The following is a 19,319-nucleotide window of genomic DNA, read 5'->3' on the forward strand; positions in this document are numbered from 1 at the left end:
ATGACACTCAGCTCTATCTCTCCCTTCCATCTGATGGCAAAGTGGGACTGCTCATCCTAAACCGCATGGAGGCTGTGAAGGGCTGGATGCGGGTGAACAAACTGAAACTTAATCCAGACAAGACAGAAGTGTTGCTGGCTAAGAGTAAAACTGCCCCAGGGATAGGGTTGCAACCTGTTCTGAATGGGGTTGCGCTCTTGAAAGAGCAGGTCCGCAGTCTGGGAGTTCTCCTGGATCCTGCCCTGCTGCTGGAATATCAGGTGGCTGCGGTAGCCAGGGGTGCTTTTAGCCATCTCAAAATGGTCTACCAGCTGCGTCCGTTCCTGGAAGCAGCTGACTTGGCCACAGTGACACATGCATTGGTGACATTGAGGCTTGATTACTGTAATGCACTCTGCGTGGGGCTGCCTCTGAAAATGATTCGGAAACTACAGTTGGTCCAAAATGCAGTAGCCAGAATGTTAACCGGAGCACGGTGCAGGAAGCATATCACCCCTGTGCTTTATCGACTCCACTGGCTCCCAATTTGTTTCTGAGCCCAATTCAAAGTGCTGTTTTTGACCTTTAAAGCCCTAAATGGCCTTGGACCAGTGTACTTAAGGGACCACTTAAGTCCATATGTTCCTAGCCTGGATTTAAGATTATCTGCCTCTGGTCTCCTCTGCGTGCCTGGAATGAAAGAAGTTAGATTGACAGGCACGTGGGAGAGCACGTTTTCAATTGTGGCTCCCAGACTTTGGAATTCCCTGCCTGAAGAAGCCCGCTTTGCTCCCTCCGTGATGGTCTTCTGGAAACTTGTAAAAACTATTTTGTTCCGGAGAGCCTTTGGTTGGGACTGATGGGTCAGCCTGACACTTTTTTAAGCTTTTTATATTTTATTTTGTCTTTTAAGTTATTTTATTCTCACTTTCTTATATGTGTATGCACATATATACATGTATGTATGTTTGTATGTGTATGTGCATAATGCATTTTATGTATTTTAATCATCTTAATTTACTGTAATGTTTTCTGTTTTTATTGTGTATTTTATTATATACAGTATGTGTGTGATTTTATTGTAGCCGCCCTGAGTGCCCTATTGTAGGGTAGAGGGCGGGATAGAAATATTTTAAATAAATAATTAATAAATATAAGGAAATGCAGTTTTCAGGCTGAAAAAAAGGTTCCCCACCCCTATATTATAGAGTAGGAAATGTGATAATGCATCATTTTATTGTATTTGACTAATAGCCATGAGAAACCAAATGAGAAACATATATTACAGTAACAAAAATTGGACTGTTTTGTTAGAGTAATATATATTTCTCATTTGGTTTCTCATGGCTATTAGTCAAATACAATGAAATGATGACTGACAAAAATGTGGCAATGCAGGTCTGTATGCTGGACAGTCAACTAGTATTTTACATATTCATTAAAGTAGACCATGACCACTGTTCTGGGACCAGCTACCATATTCCATGCTGCTGTGCATTTGAAGGGAGTTCAATGTGAGATAGTAAGAGAGATTCTCTCCACTAAGATATGTTCTCTGTAACAACATGTCAATCCATGCCCTAGTCTAGCTCAGCCAGCACTCTATTGCACAATTGCCAAATGGTTAATCTAGTTTTGAATGGAAGAGCAGGGTTCACATTGTTAAATTAATTGTGGCATGTAGAGAGATATGAGCTTGGCATATTGTGGCTGCAAATTAGAACTGATCTGAAGCAGCCTTCTTAGTCTCATCTTTGCTTCTCTTATTAAGAAGCACATCCATTTTTCAGCATGTTTTCAACAGTGCCCTGAAATGAAATCTAGTTTTATTTAATTCCTGGACACTAGAAGAAAATGTGCAGAAGACTGCTTTTAAGAATCATGTAGTCCCTGAACTAGTTTACAGGAAGCTTCTGCAGTTACCCATCTCTGAGGGTGTCTGATGAAGTCTGAGGAAGCTCCCTGCAGACAACTAATAATTAGGCAAAATCCTTTTATATACAGTCCTCTTTGTATCCTCTCCCCTCCACAGTATGTATGGCTTAACACCCCTGCCCTCAGCCTTGCTAATAATCTCATCTATGTCACGTATATAAAGGGTGTATTCATGTGGATAAGGGACCTTCATCAAATTTGGCCAGACAAGCTCAGGGATTAAGGTTGCCAGGTTAGAAGCATCCCAAACCCTGAGATTTCAAGTGGGGGCTAGTTATGTCATGGGGTGTGCCCTAGTGAAGTCATTAAGCATGATACATTAAGCATCAACCACAGTTGCTTGGAGCATACCACTCAAACAAAAACAATTCTCTGATTGGAAATTAAGACAGAAATCTTAGCAAGATGGGGGTGTTCCCAGGTCCTTCTGAAGTGACAGGATCATTCCTTTTCACCTGCTTAGAGAACCTGGGTAAGGAACATTTAATCCAGCCTACTTGCATCTGCCAAGAAGGGTTTAAGTGTCCTCAGGCCAGGCCAGTCACCAGAAGGCCATTGTAGGAAGAAAGTCTAGTGTGGAGATGTTAGATGGGAGCACACAGGACTCAAGATGGATGACCTTGAAGGCTGCAATTTTAAACACACTTACCAAGGGACTAAGCCCCATAGACCTCTACAGGACTTACTTCTGAGTAGATATTGTTAGGATTGTGCTGTTGGTAAGGCTTGACTAGGGATCCTCTGCAGTTATACCCATATCCAAGTAGGGTTGGCAACCCCTTGCCTGGAATGCCCTGCCTGCCTTTTAACATTGCTGCTCCAAACATCTTTACAGACTTGACCATTCACTGCAGAGAGAGGTTTGAGAATTGAGTAAGAGTTAAGAAGATTCTCTGCTTTTTCCTCCCTACTCTGTGGGGTGCTATAAACTCACTTTGACAGCCAACACAATTCCAGTGAGTAATAACTGACAGAGAGAAAACATAAATGGTTTGGTCTACCTTCACAGGCAATAGACTGGGAACAACAGCAATTGAAGCCACACTTCCCAGTATGTGAATTCTCTTTTACCACTATTGGGCAAGTAACAAACCGTCATGCAAATAACAAGGTGCATCATCAGTGGGTTTAAGGGGGTTGAGCTGACCGTATAGAACCACTGTTTTTGCTTCTATGGATGTAAGGAAGTAAGGTCAAGGTAAATGAAATGCAAATAGAAAAAGAAAAACAAAAGACAGAGATGATTTCCAAAATGCAATACCATACCAAAATGGAAATGGACTGCCTTCAAGTCGATTCTGACTTATGGCGACCCCATGAATAGAGTTTTTGTGGTAAGCAGTATTCAGAGGGGGTTTACCATTGCCAACCTCTGAGGCTGAGAGGAAGTGACTGGCCCAAGGTCACCCAATGAGCTTCATGCCTGTGTGGGGATTCGAACCCTGGTCTCCCAGGTCATAGTCCAACACCTTAACCACTACACCACACTGGCTCTCAATACCATACCAACCCTAACACAATTCCTGTAAGACAGAAAACTCAGCATCCCATAACCAGTCAGGATTACTAACCAAAACTAAAAAAATCCTGGTAGCCATTCAGCCAAGGTCACAGAAATTCCCATGCAGCACAACCTGACCCAGGGGCTGTAGTTAGTGCAGAATGCTGCGACACTATTGCTGACATGAGTGAGACCCTATCAGCACATAAAAACTCTGCTCTGAAATCTGCACTGGTTGCTGATTTGCTACCAGGCCAAGTTCAAGGTGCGCACTCCATGTTACGGGTTCCACATAGTACTTGTTCTGCTCTTGTAAGAAATCAATCGTTTAGTGTGGCAGTACCTACACTTTGGAACTCCCTGCCTATTTACATTAGGCAGGAGTCTTCATTGTACTCATTTTGGCACCAGCTAAAAACATTTTTGTTTAGGCAAGCTTACCCAGGCATGTAGAAGCTATTATGTTTTTTTATCTGTTTTTAACTCATTGTTAGTTTTGTTATTTTGAAAGTTTTTAAATACCTTTCTTCAACAGTTTTTGCCAATCATTTTATTGTTTTAATTCCTTCTATAAACCACTTTGAGGGTTTTTTTTACAATAAAGCAGTATATAAATGTTGTAAATAAAATAGATAAATAAATAAATTTCTGAGTCACTGTTGCCCTTGGGTCTCTTTCCTCTTTTATACCAATTTAGGCCATTTGGTACCATCTAGCTCAGTACTGATGACATGGACTAGCATTTGCTCTCCAGGATTCCAGGCAAGAGAAGGGAGTAGAAAAAGAGGAAGGCCAAACAAGAGATGAATTGATTCCATAAAAGAAGCCACAGACCTGAACTTACAAGATCTGAACAGGGTGGTTCACAACAGATGCTATTGAAGGTCACTGATACATAGGGTCGCCATAAGTCGTGATTGACTTGAAGGCACATAACAACAAGCTCAGTACTGATGACAGGGACTAGCATTGGCTCTCCAGGATTCCAGGCAATAGCCTCTTCCAGAGATTGAATTCTGAACCTTTGCATGCAAAGCATGTGCCCTACCACTGAGCTACAGCCTTGTTAAAAAAAGTATCTTTTAATCTTTTTCTTTTCAATTCACTAATGAATGCACAGCATACTCGGGCAACTCCACACCATGCATTTAAAGCACATTCAACATACATTTGAAGCACATGAATCCCTCCACAGAATCATGGGAACTGTCATTTGTTAAGGGTGGTGGGAACTATAACTGTGAGGGGGAAACTACACTTCCCAGGATTCTTTGGGGGAAGTCATGCGCTTTAAATGCAAGTTGGATGTGCTTTAAATGGATTGTGTGGATCTGCATTACTTCATAAACTTTGCCTGCATTTAAATCATTTTAATTAAATTTTAACATGGAAATAAGCTACAAAGTTTACTGGGTGACCATGGGCTACTCACCATCTCTCAGCCTAATCTGCCCCTCAGGGTGAAAACAACAGAGGGGGATCATAACCGGGATGGGACTACGAGGTACTGTTTTGCAGTGGCTCCGCTCCTTCCTGGAGGGTAGAACACAGAGAGTTTCACTTGGCGACTTCTGTTCGGACCCGTGGCCACTACTATGCGGAGTTCCACAGGGTTCAGTGTTATCTCTGATGTTATTTAACATCTATATGAAGCCGCTGGGAGAGCTCATCCAGAGGTTTGGAGTTCGATACCATCAATATGCTGATGATACTCAGCTTTATTTCTCCTTTCCTCCAGATGCTAAAGAAGCTGTCCAGCCCCTAAACCAGTGCCTGACTGCAGTGATGAACTGGATGAGGCTGAATAAGCTGAAACTAAATCCAGACAAAACAGAAGTGCTTCTAGTTAGTCGAAAGACTGATCTAGAAATAGGGAACTTACCAGTGTTGGATGGGGTTACACTCCCCCTGAAGACCCAGGTTCGCAGTTTGGGTGTACTTCTGGATTTGGCCTTGACCTTGGAAGCCCAGGTTTTGGCGGTATCCAGAAGTGCTTTTGCTCAGCTAAAACTGGTCCGCCAACTGCGCCCGTTTCTGGAGATTTCTGATCTAACGAAAGTAACGCATGCCTTGGTTACATCCCGGTTGGATTATTGCAACACGCTCTATACAGGACTTCCCTTGAGAACAGCCCGGCAGCTTAAATTGGTTCAAAGGGCAGCTGCCAGAATGCTAACAGGAGCTGACCTACGAGCCCATACAACTCCACTCTTACAACAGCTACACTGGCTACCAATCTGCTACCAGGCTCACTTCAAGGTACTAGTTTTAACTTTTAAAGCCTTACACGGCTTGGGCCCTCTCTATCTGTCGAATCGTATTTCCTTTTATGAACCCTCCCGGCTCCTGAGATCCTCTACGGACCCTGGTCTTATGATCCCTCCATTCTCCCAAATCCACCAGATGAGTACTAGAAACAAAGCTTTTTCAGTGGTTGCCCCTACACTTTGGAATGCCCTACCGATGAAGGTATGCTTCTCCTCTTCTCTTGCAGTTTTTCGCCGCCAGGTCAAAACGTTTTTATTTCATCACGCTTTTAATTGTAATGTTTAGATTGTTTTAGAAATTTTAATCTGTTGTTGTACTAATCATATAACTATGTTTTTATTATGTTATTTTACTTTGTATGTATATACGGTAGTTTCTGTTCGCCGCTCTGAATTCTTCTGAAATAGAGCGGGTTATAAATATATTAAATTAAATAAATAAATAAATAACCACCCCAATGAAGAAGGGCACACTTACAATGTAGAGGAAATAATAATTTCTAAATAATAATTTAGAACTATAACGTGAAATCAGACACGTATCAAGACAGAGTATGAAGAAATATTTATATAAGTATGAATGTCAAAGATGTTTATTATTTACACAACCTGTAAATATGCTGATAGTACAATCCTATGCATGTTTATTCAGAAGCAAGTTCCAGTGTAGTCAATAGGGCTTACTCAGACAGGGAAGCATGCACAGGACTGCAATTCAGTAATAAGGAACTTCACTCACCAATCCAACAGTCAGAATCATGCCACATTAAGCTGTTTTGCAACTGAGCTTGCCAGGTTCAGGACCTGAGATTGATACTGTATGTTTAGGAGAAGAGAAAGTCAGCCAAGTGCAGGTGTTCTTGCAACACTGTAATGGGAAAAACCACAAGGTGGAATTCTCCCTTCCCCCTGCACAACTTTTAAAGATACAGAAGACCTCTTGGTTGTCAGGCCCTGCCTCCAAGAGGTCTTCTGTATCTTTAAAAGTTGTGCAGGGGAAAGGGAGAATTCCACCTTGTGGTTTTTCCCATTAAAGTGTTGCAAGAACACCTGTACTTGGCTGACTTTTTCTCCTAAACATACAGGAACAGTCTCAGGCCCTGAGCCTGGTAACCCTATTTGCAACTGTTTTATGCTTGTTTCATGCCTATTGGATTTTAAATGGCTTTATTTCTTGTGAGCTGCCTTGGTTTCCAGTCCTACCTCACATGGTTGTTGGAAATATTCCATATACACACACACTGGAAATGTAAAAATACATACACCCCATATAATAGTTTATTGTCAAAACCAGTTGGGATTTGCAGAACTTTTTTTTAAAAAAAAAAAAGCTGTTAGTTTCCTGCCAAATAAAAGCAGTGACACCTAAGTAAGCCCTGCTTAACTGCTTAAAAAAAGGATTGGAGGAGGAGAGAAAGATTTACAACACAATCCTTTTCTGTTTTCACTCAAAAGTCCCACTGATTTTCAACACAATCCTAAACATGTCTACTCAAAAGTAAGCCCTACTGAATTCAATGGAGTTAGCTCCCAGGTATGTGGAATTAACATTGCAGCTTTACTCCCAGAAAAGCTTCGTATTGGGAAGATTTTCAAAACAGGTTATGGTTAATACAAACTGCCTTCTTCAACAGTCCAGTAAGATTGAAACTTGTAACACTGCAGCATATACACTTTTTAAAATTTCTGTTCAAAAATTAGTTGAAAGATAAAATGTATAACATGCCATTTTTGCAAGTAATAAAAAACCCTGCATGTACACTTTTATGCCTACCAAGATCCTGCTATGATTTTCTGTTGTAGTACAATCCTATGCATGCTTACTCAAAAGCAAGTCCCAATCCTGTACAGAGTACCCTTGATGCTGCTGAAAGCTATATATTTACTGAAATCCTGCAGTGAGACAAGCAGGAAAAGGAAACTGTGGGTTTAGCTATTTCCTGGAGGGATCAACAAATCTTGTCAATCACAACCCTGACTTCACTTATTGGCTAAAAACATGAAAGGGCAGGGATTAAGCAGCCGGTACTAACAGAAGTTGGGGGAGGGGAAGCTGACAGTTTGGTTTATATCTCTTGAACCAGACCACCTAGAAACTTAATTTTTTAAACAAATGAAAGCTAAGAGTCCAGAGATTAAGGTAACTCACCTGGAGAGGACCCCCAAAAAACTGGAGTCTCTGGGTGAAGACCGGACACCTGGCAATCCTATCAGGGATTGTATAGTTCCCTTAGACCCATGAGCTTTCCTGTTCAGAAAACTAGAATTCCTGGAGCCTTTTCCAGTACTTTTGTGAAGGACTCACAAAAATCAAAAACACTTTCATTTTCCTCTCATTTGCCTGTTCAAAACCTTTTTTTCTTTTTTGGTTATTTAACAAGCAAATTCCACCTTCAAACTCACAAAAAATTCAGCTTAGCCCTTCTGAAAATACATTAAATTTTGTGTTAAGTGGTGGAGCATGCAAGGCTTTTTGTCATTATACGTAGATTCAGATTGGACATTAGAAGGAACTTCTTGACAGTAAGGGCAGTTCGGCAATGGAACCGACTGCCTAGGAAGGTGGTGGGATCCCCTTCGCTGGATGTCTTCAAGCAGAGGCTGGACAGCTATCTGCGGGAGATGCTGTAGCTGTGGATTTCCTGCTGTGAGCAGGGGGTTGGACTCAATGGCCTACAAGGCCCCTTCCAACTCTGTGATTCTATGATTCTATACAGAAATGTTCTCTATACACTTGCATGGGCATTTTCATATGTGCACCCTGACGGTTTCCCTGTCACAGAACAGTATGCTGCTAAGCCATTCCTGTGTAGGCCTTTTTCTAAGACCATTGAACCTGTGACCTTCCTGTAGAAAAACTGATGGGCATTATCTTTTCCATTATTGCTTTGCTTACTTCCATGGAACCAACTTTCAGAGAGATGTAGTTCCTACACCTATTGCCTCAAACCCACTTTGGTTTTCTCGGCAGAGTGCACTTGTGCCAGCAGCCCTAGCAACTGGTATGCTGCCTCTGATCCTGGAAGGAACCATATACCCATCACAACACCATTCAACATTACTGCATGATTCTAGGTTCTGAGATTATGAAGGAGAGACAAAAGCTTCTCCTTTCCACTTTCTCCACATCATGCATAATTTTATATACTGTGATCATGTCTCCCTGACACCTTTTTTCTAAACTAAAATGTCCAAATGTCGCTTTTCTCACATGGGAGTTGCCCTTGTTGTGGAATTTTCTCCTTAATGGAGTCCTTGTCCAGGAAACAACACTGAGGCAGGTTGAAGCTTACATCTGTTTATTATACTTACAATTGTAAGGAGTCCCTGCTAGCATGTGCGATGGCGGAAGACTGCCTTCTTCCCCAAATTGAGGGTCTTTTATAAGATTTTACAATGTACAGTCATGTGTCCCAAGGTACCCAATAAGGGGCTTTACCTGTTTCCCGCTCCCACCTGGCTCCGTGATTCGTCAGGTAATTCTCCATTAAGAGGAAGTATGAATGCACATACTCATCTTTTGTCTGCCCCATCCTGTCACAACATCCATCCCCTTCCACCTTATTTACATACTAGTACCAGCGACCCCTGAGAGTGGAAAATTCCACTTCACCCTAGCCCCTCATCATTTTAGTTGCCTTTATCTGCTCCTTTTCCACCTGTACAATATTCTTTTTGAGGTGGGACAACACAACCATACACAGTACTGTATGCAAGATTGCATCAGAGATTTGTATGAAGGCATTACAATATTTGTAGGTTTTTAAAAATACCTTTCCTAGTGTCTAGCAATTCACCCCATATGCTTTTTCTATAAAGTTATGATCTAGTCTCAGCTGTTCTAATTTTATATGGTCTAGTCTCAGCTGAGGGGTGCTTGGTTGTGGCTTGCTTGGAGCCTGAGGGGAGTGTATGGGGGGGATGAATAATCTCCACACTATTTTTGAACCATACAGTTTGCCAACACCTTATCCTGCCTTGCGCAGTCTCTTATGTGCAACTAAAAGACACATTTTCTTTATAGATTGCCTTCCAAACAGGGATCAAGGATAAATTCAATTAAGTTCACATTTAAAGGTGAACCTACCTAATTCACACTTTCCAAAACATTATGCAAACCAAAGCAGAGCCATTCTTCAAAATGCACACTTCTCCAAATTTTGCAGTGCAGTTCTCCAGCTAGGTAATGTGTGCAGCAATACATATACTAGGGTAAAGTGTGGAGATATAGATATATATGAATAAAAAGAACACACAAATGTTACATTAGGGGAAATTGCTTTGCAAAAACGTGTATATTAGGGATAATTACATACTAACAGAAATACATACTAAGTTTTTGATAAGTTTTTTTTTTTAATTGTATACTAATGTGGAGGACTGAACTTAAGATTTGAAAAAATGAGAATGAGAGAAATCAAAATGGGCAGATTCAATCATCCCTGCTTCCAAAATAAACCATCAGATCACATGTGTTTATAATGTTGAGTTCAAATGTATTTATAATGTTTGAGTTCAAATTCATGGGAAGAGGCATGTCTAGATATGTCTTACACAATTTAAATATGAACATATTCTAATGTACTGTTTTGGTGTTTTAAATTCAGCAGAAATTCTTACTACCACTTGACCATCAAGAGAATATAATGACAATCAGATTTTTTTTCTCCTATTAAATTCTCAAGGACAGGCTACTTGTGAAGTTGTCTAAGCAAACAGTTCTCTTAAGAAGCCAGCTCTGTGCCTTTCCACTGGAATAAATCCATACCTAACTTGTCCAGACTCATTTTCTGTCCCCATAAGAATACCAAGCAAGATGCATTTTTAGTACATCACCCTCCCCCGTTTCTCACTCTTGGGTGTATGCTAAATGTATGTTAATGCATTCATTTTCATTAATAGGGCTTGCAAATATCATCAGGATTTACAAAACTTTCACTATATTCATAGGCAATAAACAAAATTTGCACAGATGTAGCTCTGTGTCCTGAAGAGGAAGCAACTGTTTGTTGAATGTGGGATTATAAATTCATCCTCAACATAGATGCGAGAAAGAATACAATATTGACATGCCCAACATGTATCAACATTTCCTGTTACGTTCTACTGCTTCAATGCAGCTGTTTCCTTGGCAGTCTTTGAAACACAGATGTGAAACAGAAAACATACGGCAACTACTCAAGGAAGGGCGGGAGAAGTCCCTTATTATTATTGTAAACATATTGTAAACATTTTTAGAGTCCACAAAAAATGCATTCAGCCAGTTGTATGCTCAGCAGTTTTTTTAAGTAACAGAGGTATTTCATCTTGAAACACCTATATTAGTGGTATGTAAAACACTGGTATGCACAGCTGTGTTTTAAGTAATAGAAGTTTTTATCGTAAATGCTGATATTCTAAAATAACAGATGTGAACAATAATAAATTAACCCAGAGTTTTTTGTACCAGCTGTTTCTTTTTTTTACTAATATGTAGAGCCTAAGCTGTGCCCTCACCATACTTGTACTACCTAAAAGGTGATCTGCGCTGTTAGAATGGACAGCAGCAATTGCTTGTTAGATGTTGCAGGGAGTAAAAGCTAGTTTCAGTCATCAGTGGAATCAGGCAACAGTGCTGATCACTTGGGGGTGTGAAGGGCAACAGTAGGGGTGCTGTCTTCTGCTACATTGAAGTTCCCTTGATTGATGTCTTTTATTTCAGAATCTTCACTTAATGTTATACATGTTAATGATAAAAATAGTCTGAAAAAAATGTGGGAATGATTTGCATTCAGAGAGACTGTTTCTGATGAGAAGTTTTTCTTTTCCTTGGCACAACTGAGCATATGTGTTGATTCTCTTTCTCTAGATATTCCTTTCTACTGAAGGTGCCAGCTGGTGGCAGGCTTTGTTGTCACTGAAAATAAATGAGACAGCCATGGTGCCTTGGGAAATGGCTTTCAGCAATAAGTGTTGGCTCGCAAACAGTTAGGAAAATCATTGGACAGAGGTGCATATAAACATTTTTAGGGAAGCAGAAGAGGAAATGACAAGAGTGATTATCATGTCATGCGTACTATACATTTTAAGAACATAAAGAAGAGCCTTTTTTCATGAGGCCAAAGGTCCACTGTTTTCTTAGAGTGACCAACCAGATGCCTATGGGAAGCCCACAAGCAGGACATGAGCACAACAGCACTCTTCCCACTTGTGATTCCCAGCAACTGATGTTCAATTCAGTTCAGTTGAAATTTGTGTCAAGAGTGAATGAGACTTTGAAATCCATACTTCTTTCAGCTCTCATACTTTTCAAACATGGATCCAGATGCCAGTTCCATCTAATTATATCAGAACATTAAGCCTTGGCCCATAATTCATTTTTTTATCCTTTTGACAGGAAACAGATCTTATACTGACCTTCAATATCTCAATGCACCGTTCTTGGTGGATGGAGAATGGGCCAGGCTGCACAGTGACATCTGTGACCCCAGCCCCAGACTGGGCACCAGAGGACCATCGCTACATCACTGTCTCAGGGTGTGTTCTTGAGTACCAATATATAGAAGTGGCTCACAGTTCCTTACAGATCATTCTTGCAGTAAGTATTCACTTATCTCCTCTTACCGCACCTTTTGGTGTAGTATATCCCAACAGAGTGCAATATATCTATAGATAAATAGGTTTTAAGTGATAGTTAAGTTTAGGGTTGCCAGGCACAGGGCCTGATCCTGATCCTGTATCTTTAGAGAAGAGAAAGTCAGCCAAGTGCAGGTGTTCTTGAAACACTGTAATGAGAAAAAACACAAGGTGGAATTATCCCTTCCCCTGCACAACTTTTAAAGATACAGAAGACCTCTTGGTTGCCAGGTCCGGCCTTCAAGAGGTCTTCTGTATCTTTAAAAGTTGTGCAGGGGGAAGGGAGAATTCCACTTTGTGGTTTTTCCCATTACAGTGTTGCAAGAACACCTGCACTTGGCTGACTTTCTCTTCTCCTAAAGATACAGGATCAGTCTCAGGCCTTGAACCTGGCAACTCTAGTTAAGTTTCAAGCATCTGTTTTCAGTATGGGATCATAAGGTATTTTTAAAGGATTATATTCTAATATCAGTAGAAGATGCAACTTTAAGCAATGTGCCTCAGAATAACTGTGAGTTATAGACTTAGAATACAGGCATGAGGGTGCTAGGAACACATTCCACACAACATTTGTGCACAACTGCAAAATTGTGACCAAGGAAGATGACTGCAACTCACTAGCCAGTTAATTGACATCTGCCAGGTATGTAACAAGTACATATACACAGTGCCAGCTTTGCAGCCTATTTGTGCAATCCTATGCATGTTTACTTAGTTTTACTTGAATTGTTTGGGACTTACTACCTAGTAAATATGTATAGGATTACAGCCGAAGGGTCAAACTACAATGGAGAGTCACATGTATGTTTTCCCAATGTATTTTTTTACTCAGATCTTTATTGGGTTACTGTATTTATGTCACAGAATATGCTCAACAGAAAAATATATAATTATAAATCATATATAAATAAAATGCTGACCATAAAAGAATTAACAGGGATTTCTCAACGCATAGTGAGGGTTCTGGGAAGGAGGGGGAATGATTGTGTTAAACTTGCAGCATCTCAAAGAGATGAACAGTGCATAAATTCTGATTAATATTACATGTTCCCTACTGTTGTAAGAACCAAGGAGAGCTCAAGAACAGATAAGGAGTATCCATAAAGTCATTCAATCTTTTTGGGAATTAATTACTCCATTTTAGGTCTGATGCGGCCAGGTTAGAATCTTCATTCTATACATGAGGGAGTGTTCTCAAAGTTACTCTTTGTGGTCTCTGTACAGACACACATAGGGGAAAGGCTGCGCAGAGCATTCTAGATCTAACAGCTAGAATCTTTGGCAGCAGGTATCCTCATGTCCAGTGTGCATTCCCAAGAGTATGGATCCCATGCTTTTTCCCACAGTTAGCACTATTACCTAAAAGCACATTTTCTTGATTTAAATTATAACTCTTCCACTCTTTCATAGCAGATGCACTCTTACAATCTTAAATAAATCTATGTTTTTCATAAAAGGTTCTCCTAGTTGCTAATGTTGATTAGAAACACTGTTCCATGCTGTGTGAACAGAAAAATTAAAGGGTGTTAAAGGGTACTACCCCACATTAAGCATTTAGTGTGTGAACAAAGAAATGTTAAAGGGTGTTAAAAGGATACTACCCCTTGTTAAATAACCTTGTGAAGGTTTTTAAAGAAATAATTAGTAAAACAATGCCAATTCCTGTCCCAATGAGATCATCATTTAATAGTATAGTAATTCTGTCAGAAATGTGACATAAGGGAAAGTATAAGAATATCTATAGGAAGATTTACAGGTGGGAAACAGGATATTGAACTAGATTGGCCTTGGGTCTGACCCAGCAGGGCTTTCCAAAGCATCAAGTTGTATTGTAGAAATGACATATAGTTTATATGTTTTCTTATGAATAATTTAATAAAGTTCTTCTATAAATATGATTTCAGAGAAACTGCAGACCAAACCACGATTATGATAAATGTGCGAGGGACAGAAGAATAATATCTGTTGACATTGGGGAAATGTAAACCACAAACAATTCAAACAAATCTTCTAAGTTTTGTGGCACTGATGGGAGACATTAATGAATCTCTATATATCGCAGCACCCATCACAAGGAGTACTGGTACAGGGGTACACATTGTATCATTGCCAAGCAGCTGTTAAGGAAGGGCTGTTCACACAAAGCAGACAGTGAAGCTTTCTTCCTGCTTAGAGACCTATAACAATAGGCTGATGAGGCCATCAGGTTCTGCAAGCAGCATAGCCACAAAACAATATAGGCTTAGAACAGAAGTGGAGAATCTATTTCAACCCAAAGGCCACATTTCCTCATCAGCAACCATACAAGGCACTTGCCAATGGTAGGTGGGGCCAGAGACAAAAAAGACATGTAACTCTTATCTTTGTACTGTAGGTAGGGATGGGTGAGAATTTTGATTTAGTTCCCATTTCAAGCAGAATTTATCAAATCCGCAGTTTCCAAAACAACATGAGAACCAAAACATAGCCATCCTTCAAAATTCGCATTTATTAGAATTTTGGGATGGAGTTTGCCAACTAAACAACATTTACAAAAATGCATATATTAGGGGAAAGTGTGTTTAAAATGAATACATGAGTGAAAATAACATGCAAAAAGGCATGAAATTATGAGAAATGGCTTGCAAAAATGTGTACTTTTGTCACAACTGCCTACAAAAATGTCTTTGGAGAAATTTGCGCTAAAATGGTGGAGAATTTTCATGAGAATGTTTTTTTAAAAAAAATGTGCAGATTTCTGCAGAAATATAGAGAACTGAATTTAACATTAGAAAAATGAGAAACTGAGAGAACCGAAACAGACAGATCTTTGCATCCGTAACTGTAGGTTACATTCCATACACCCAAAAGTCAAGGTGTCTATACACACACACACACACATCTCTCCAGTAAGACAAGCAAGCACGTTATGACATGTTATTATAATTCAAGGACACATTCCAGCCTGCCAAAAGTACTTGAAGAGAGTGCAGAGCAGAGGCAGTAAAGGCTGTGGCTTGGGGATGGCTTGGGGGAAAGTGCCCAAGTGCAGGTAGAGGCGCCTGGCTTAGAATTGAGAGGCTAGTTTTGAAGAAGGCCTTGGTTCTCTGTAATTGCAGCCAGTCCTGAGCAGCACTGATTCTGCCCACTCAACATAATGGCTCTGCTATTGTATAGAGAGAAAGATTATGTAAAGCTAAAAACAAGGCAAAGTGAATGTCCCTGTCCAGGGACTCATTTGCTCAGTCAAAGGTTGAGGAAAATTAGTGTTGTCATCTCGGAACTACTACTCATGTAAACACGTTTGCTTGCTTTATATTCCTCCTATTTTTCTGTGGTGGTACTTAACATATATTTTAAGTATATGTTAAATATACTTAAACATATACTTAAAATATACAGTGGTATATTTTACCACAGTATTTCATTTTCATGTAGAGCTCTGTGGTGTACCACCTGCAGTATGAAGCTGTACTAACTAAGCAGAACAGAGCAGGACTGCTAAGATGTTATTTGCTTAGTATACCCTAAAACCTTGAAGTCTTAGGCAAGAAATGTGAGGGGGGGGAATCAACAAATCCATTCCAGTAACATAGGTATTACTGGAAACGTGGAATCTTAATTTCTACAACAACAAAAAATTACTTCTGTGGTGTACTGGAAAAAGACTTCAGGAGATAACCTTAACCTAAATGTGAAATTTTAGTTGAATTGTTATATTCTACAGTGCTGTAGAATCTACGTTCTACCTCACTATTACAAAATAACAAGTGGGACCTGCAGCAAAATGTTGCAGCATATCATCCCTTCTAACAGGTGTGTTCCTGTTCAGGGTGGCAGCCAGATATTTTATTTTCCATTTTATTTTCCAGCTAATTCTCAACATTCTGTGTCTATTGATCATGCTCAATTGTCATTTTGGGGGAGGGGAGCTAAGAATTTCTGAATTATTATTTCATTTGTCCTTCTGCAAACTTCTGGATTCCCCCTGAGCATGCTGATAGCTTCCTCTCATTTCTCAGTGGGTCCATTTTCAGGGCCGGCCAAACACATTTTGCTGCCTAAGGCAAAGGGCAAGATGGCACCCTCCCTCCTATCCATGTACAAAAGCTGATTGGACAGGCCGTTCAATCCTACTTCATCATTGGCAATAGACAGTGGTTTTTGTGTGTATGATGGAACTCACTAGTACAGAGTACCAGCACCTCTTTTTTTTGCTGACCACGGGAACCATTTTCTGCTGGCATTCACAGCACTTTTATCAAGGTATGAGTACCAGCACCTTATTTTTTATATAAAAAAGTACTGACAAACAGAACATTATCCTTCACTGCATCTGAGGACACAGGACAGGCCATGTTTGTCCTCCCAACATCTACTCCCCATCTCCACAACTGCTGCCTCAGGAAGCCACCTCACTTTACCTAATGGCAGGGCTGGCCCTACCTGTTTTAAGTCTAATCCTTCCAGCACTCCTTCATTTTTTTTACTTACTTACTTAAATTTATATCCTGCCTTTCTTTAGCCATGGAACTCAAGTTATGTGTTTCCCAGGCAGTCACACTCCATGCCCTGATCAGACACAGATATGCTTAGCTCAGCAAGATGTGCATTGGGGATCTAGGCAGATGAACATAATTGATTGTTCAAGTGAGGTGCAGCCTGGTATCACCTCCTGCCATACTGCGGCATTGATGACATAGTAATGGCGTGCCCAACAATGATGACAAATGTGTGGGGAGAGTTACACTGGAATCCAGTGAAGATTCCAGTGTTCTGCACATGGTTGTTCATATGTGGAGGGAGTGGGATCATTCAACATAGTCTGTTGGATAGTTTTTCTGCTGCCTCTTTCATTTGCATCTAGTGTTTCTACCAGCTCAGTTTCCATGGATATCTTCTATCCATCTATCTTTACTCTTCATGTCCTTAAGAATAGCTTTACAATCTAGACAACGCAAAATGTATAATACAGCAAAAAGCATCACTGAAATTTCATTGAAATCAAGTTAAGTGCTTTTGGTCCTAACCATGTCTACTCTGAAGTAAATCCCATTTAATTCAATGAGGCTTACTCCTAGGCAAACAAGGTTAAGATTACAGCCTAAATCCCATCAATTTCAGTGAGACTTATTTAGACATGCTTATTTAGATGGAAGTTCCACAGAGGTTAATGGGCTGTTAAATATGTTTATGATTACAGCCTTAGCCACAACTTTTACTGGATGATGTCTGTAGCAATTTGTTGACTATTGTTCTTTTGTAATAAAAATCATAAAAGCACTTGGAATAATGTGTACATTTCTAGTCACTATCAAGATCACTGGATCAAAAACACCTAAGAACCATTTTTTTTAAGGCACACAGCATTTGCCAATTTACCAGGGCTAAAACCCACCCTGCAGGGTAGAATTCTGCCATTACTTCTTCTGTCCACCAGTTCGGGCCAGGTGACTCCCATACCTTAAATCAGAGCTTGGAAAAGTTACTTTTTTGAACTACAACTTCCATCAGCCCAATCTAGTGGCCGTGCTGGCTGGAGCTGATGGGAGTTGTAGTTTAAAAAAGTAACTCTTCCAAGCTCTGCCTTAAATAAAATGGATGTCCCTGGGATTCCAAAGAAACAAGAGCTAAAAGCCAGGCTCTCGGCTTCCTGGAGCCTAGGCAAACAGATTACTCAGTAGCAGGTAGCCCAAGAGACCAGGATGCTGGATTTAGTACCAAGGCTTATCTGAAAGAACACACACCAGTAAATATGAAGCAGCTTTATTAAGAATATAATTAAGTAAAAATAGCAGCATCAAAGAACCCAGGACACCGGTATAAATTACAGTTATAAATCACAAGTTATAAAAAAAAAAGATTAAATATACCTAGCTCTAAAACATGCCAACAAAGCTCAGGAATATTGAGTCCACCTAGAAGAGAATAACACATCACCAAACAAATCAACTAACAGTTCCAAAACTTAATAAAACTATAAAATCAGAACAGTGATTTATTAGCACCAGTAAAAATGCATAATCATATGGATACTTCAGAGGTACAATATAGAACTTATCAAGAGCTCCTTATCTCCATCATAGACTTTGCGATCTCCTTTTTATTTTTGCATGAAACCTGGTACCATTAATCTTTAATTATTTTTCAGTCTTTGACAGTGTCAAAACAAAAATGTTATAAAAGGGATAACTGTTAATTTCAGCCTTTTCTTGCTGATCATAATAAATGTGTACAAAAATAGTTATCTCTGAAACTGATACAACAGTCATTACCATTAGATAACAATGATGGTGAAAGAATCCAGATTATTATTATTTTTTAAAATATATGTTTAGATTATGTGATTGCTATAATTGTTTATGTAGACAGGACCCTTGTGGTAGATAGGTCTGTCAATGGCTATCAGACATGCCATATAAATGGAAGAGTAGTAGCTTGTGGCACTTTCCTGATACTGGCATCACCATGGCTTACCTGGACAGGGCTGGGGCAGGACAGGGCAGTGGTGAGGTTGGGGCTGAGTGGATGCAAAAGTGGAGCCCATGCTGTCCTCCCATGGGTGTTCCTGTGCAGCCCCAGCCTCACTGCTGCCTCATCCTCATCCAGGTCAGCTGCAGTGTCAGGAGGATAGTTCCACCCCACCGCATTAGGTGCTACTGAATTGGAACCTCACTTATCTCCATCTACAGAGGCAGTCTACCTCTGTGAATCATGTGCTTGAAACAAGCAGGCAATGGCTAGAGGCATCTAGCCGGCTGCCGATGGAACGTTGAGCTAGTTTGCTCTTGGTCCGATCCAGTAACACAGTTTCTATATCCTTATGATAGCATGCTGCACTCACAGGATGAACAAACAGAGGCTTAAAAATGTGTGCACTTTGTCCCCATTTTGTTTGTCCATTGCATACACATTGTTCTTTGTAACAGGCATATTTTTACAAGCTAATTCCCATAATATAATGCATTTTTGTCTATTATTTTCAAATACACATTTTAATGCTCTGTTCATAATAGAATGGGGGTGGGTCCCAAGTCCTTGCA

At 40.1% G+C, this 19,319-nt stretch overlaps 1 protein-coding gene across 1 annotated transcript in view; it reads left to right on the forward strand.

Moving 5' to 3' along the window:
• NKAIN2 (sodium/potassium transporting ATPase interacting 2) overlaps window positions 1-19,319 on the forward strand; it is an 848,791-nt gene that overhangs the window by 682,497 nt on the left and 146,975 nt on the right. Inside the window, exon 4 of the mRNA XM_061623744.1 lies at window positions 12,059-12,259. Within this exon, the coding sequence (XP_061479728.1) occupies window positions 12,059-12,259 (201 nt within the window). The remainder of the gene's footprint in view (window positions 1-12,058; window positions 12,260-19,319) is intronic.

The sequence above is a fragment of the Rhineura floridana genome, chromosome 4 (assembly GCF_030035675.1).
Source record: "Rhineura floridana isolate rRhiFlo1 chromosome 4, rRhiFlo1.hap2, whole genome shotgun sequence".
NCBI lineage: Eukaryota > Metazoa > Chordata > Lepidosauria > Squamata > Rhineuridae > Rhineura > Rhineura floridana.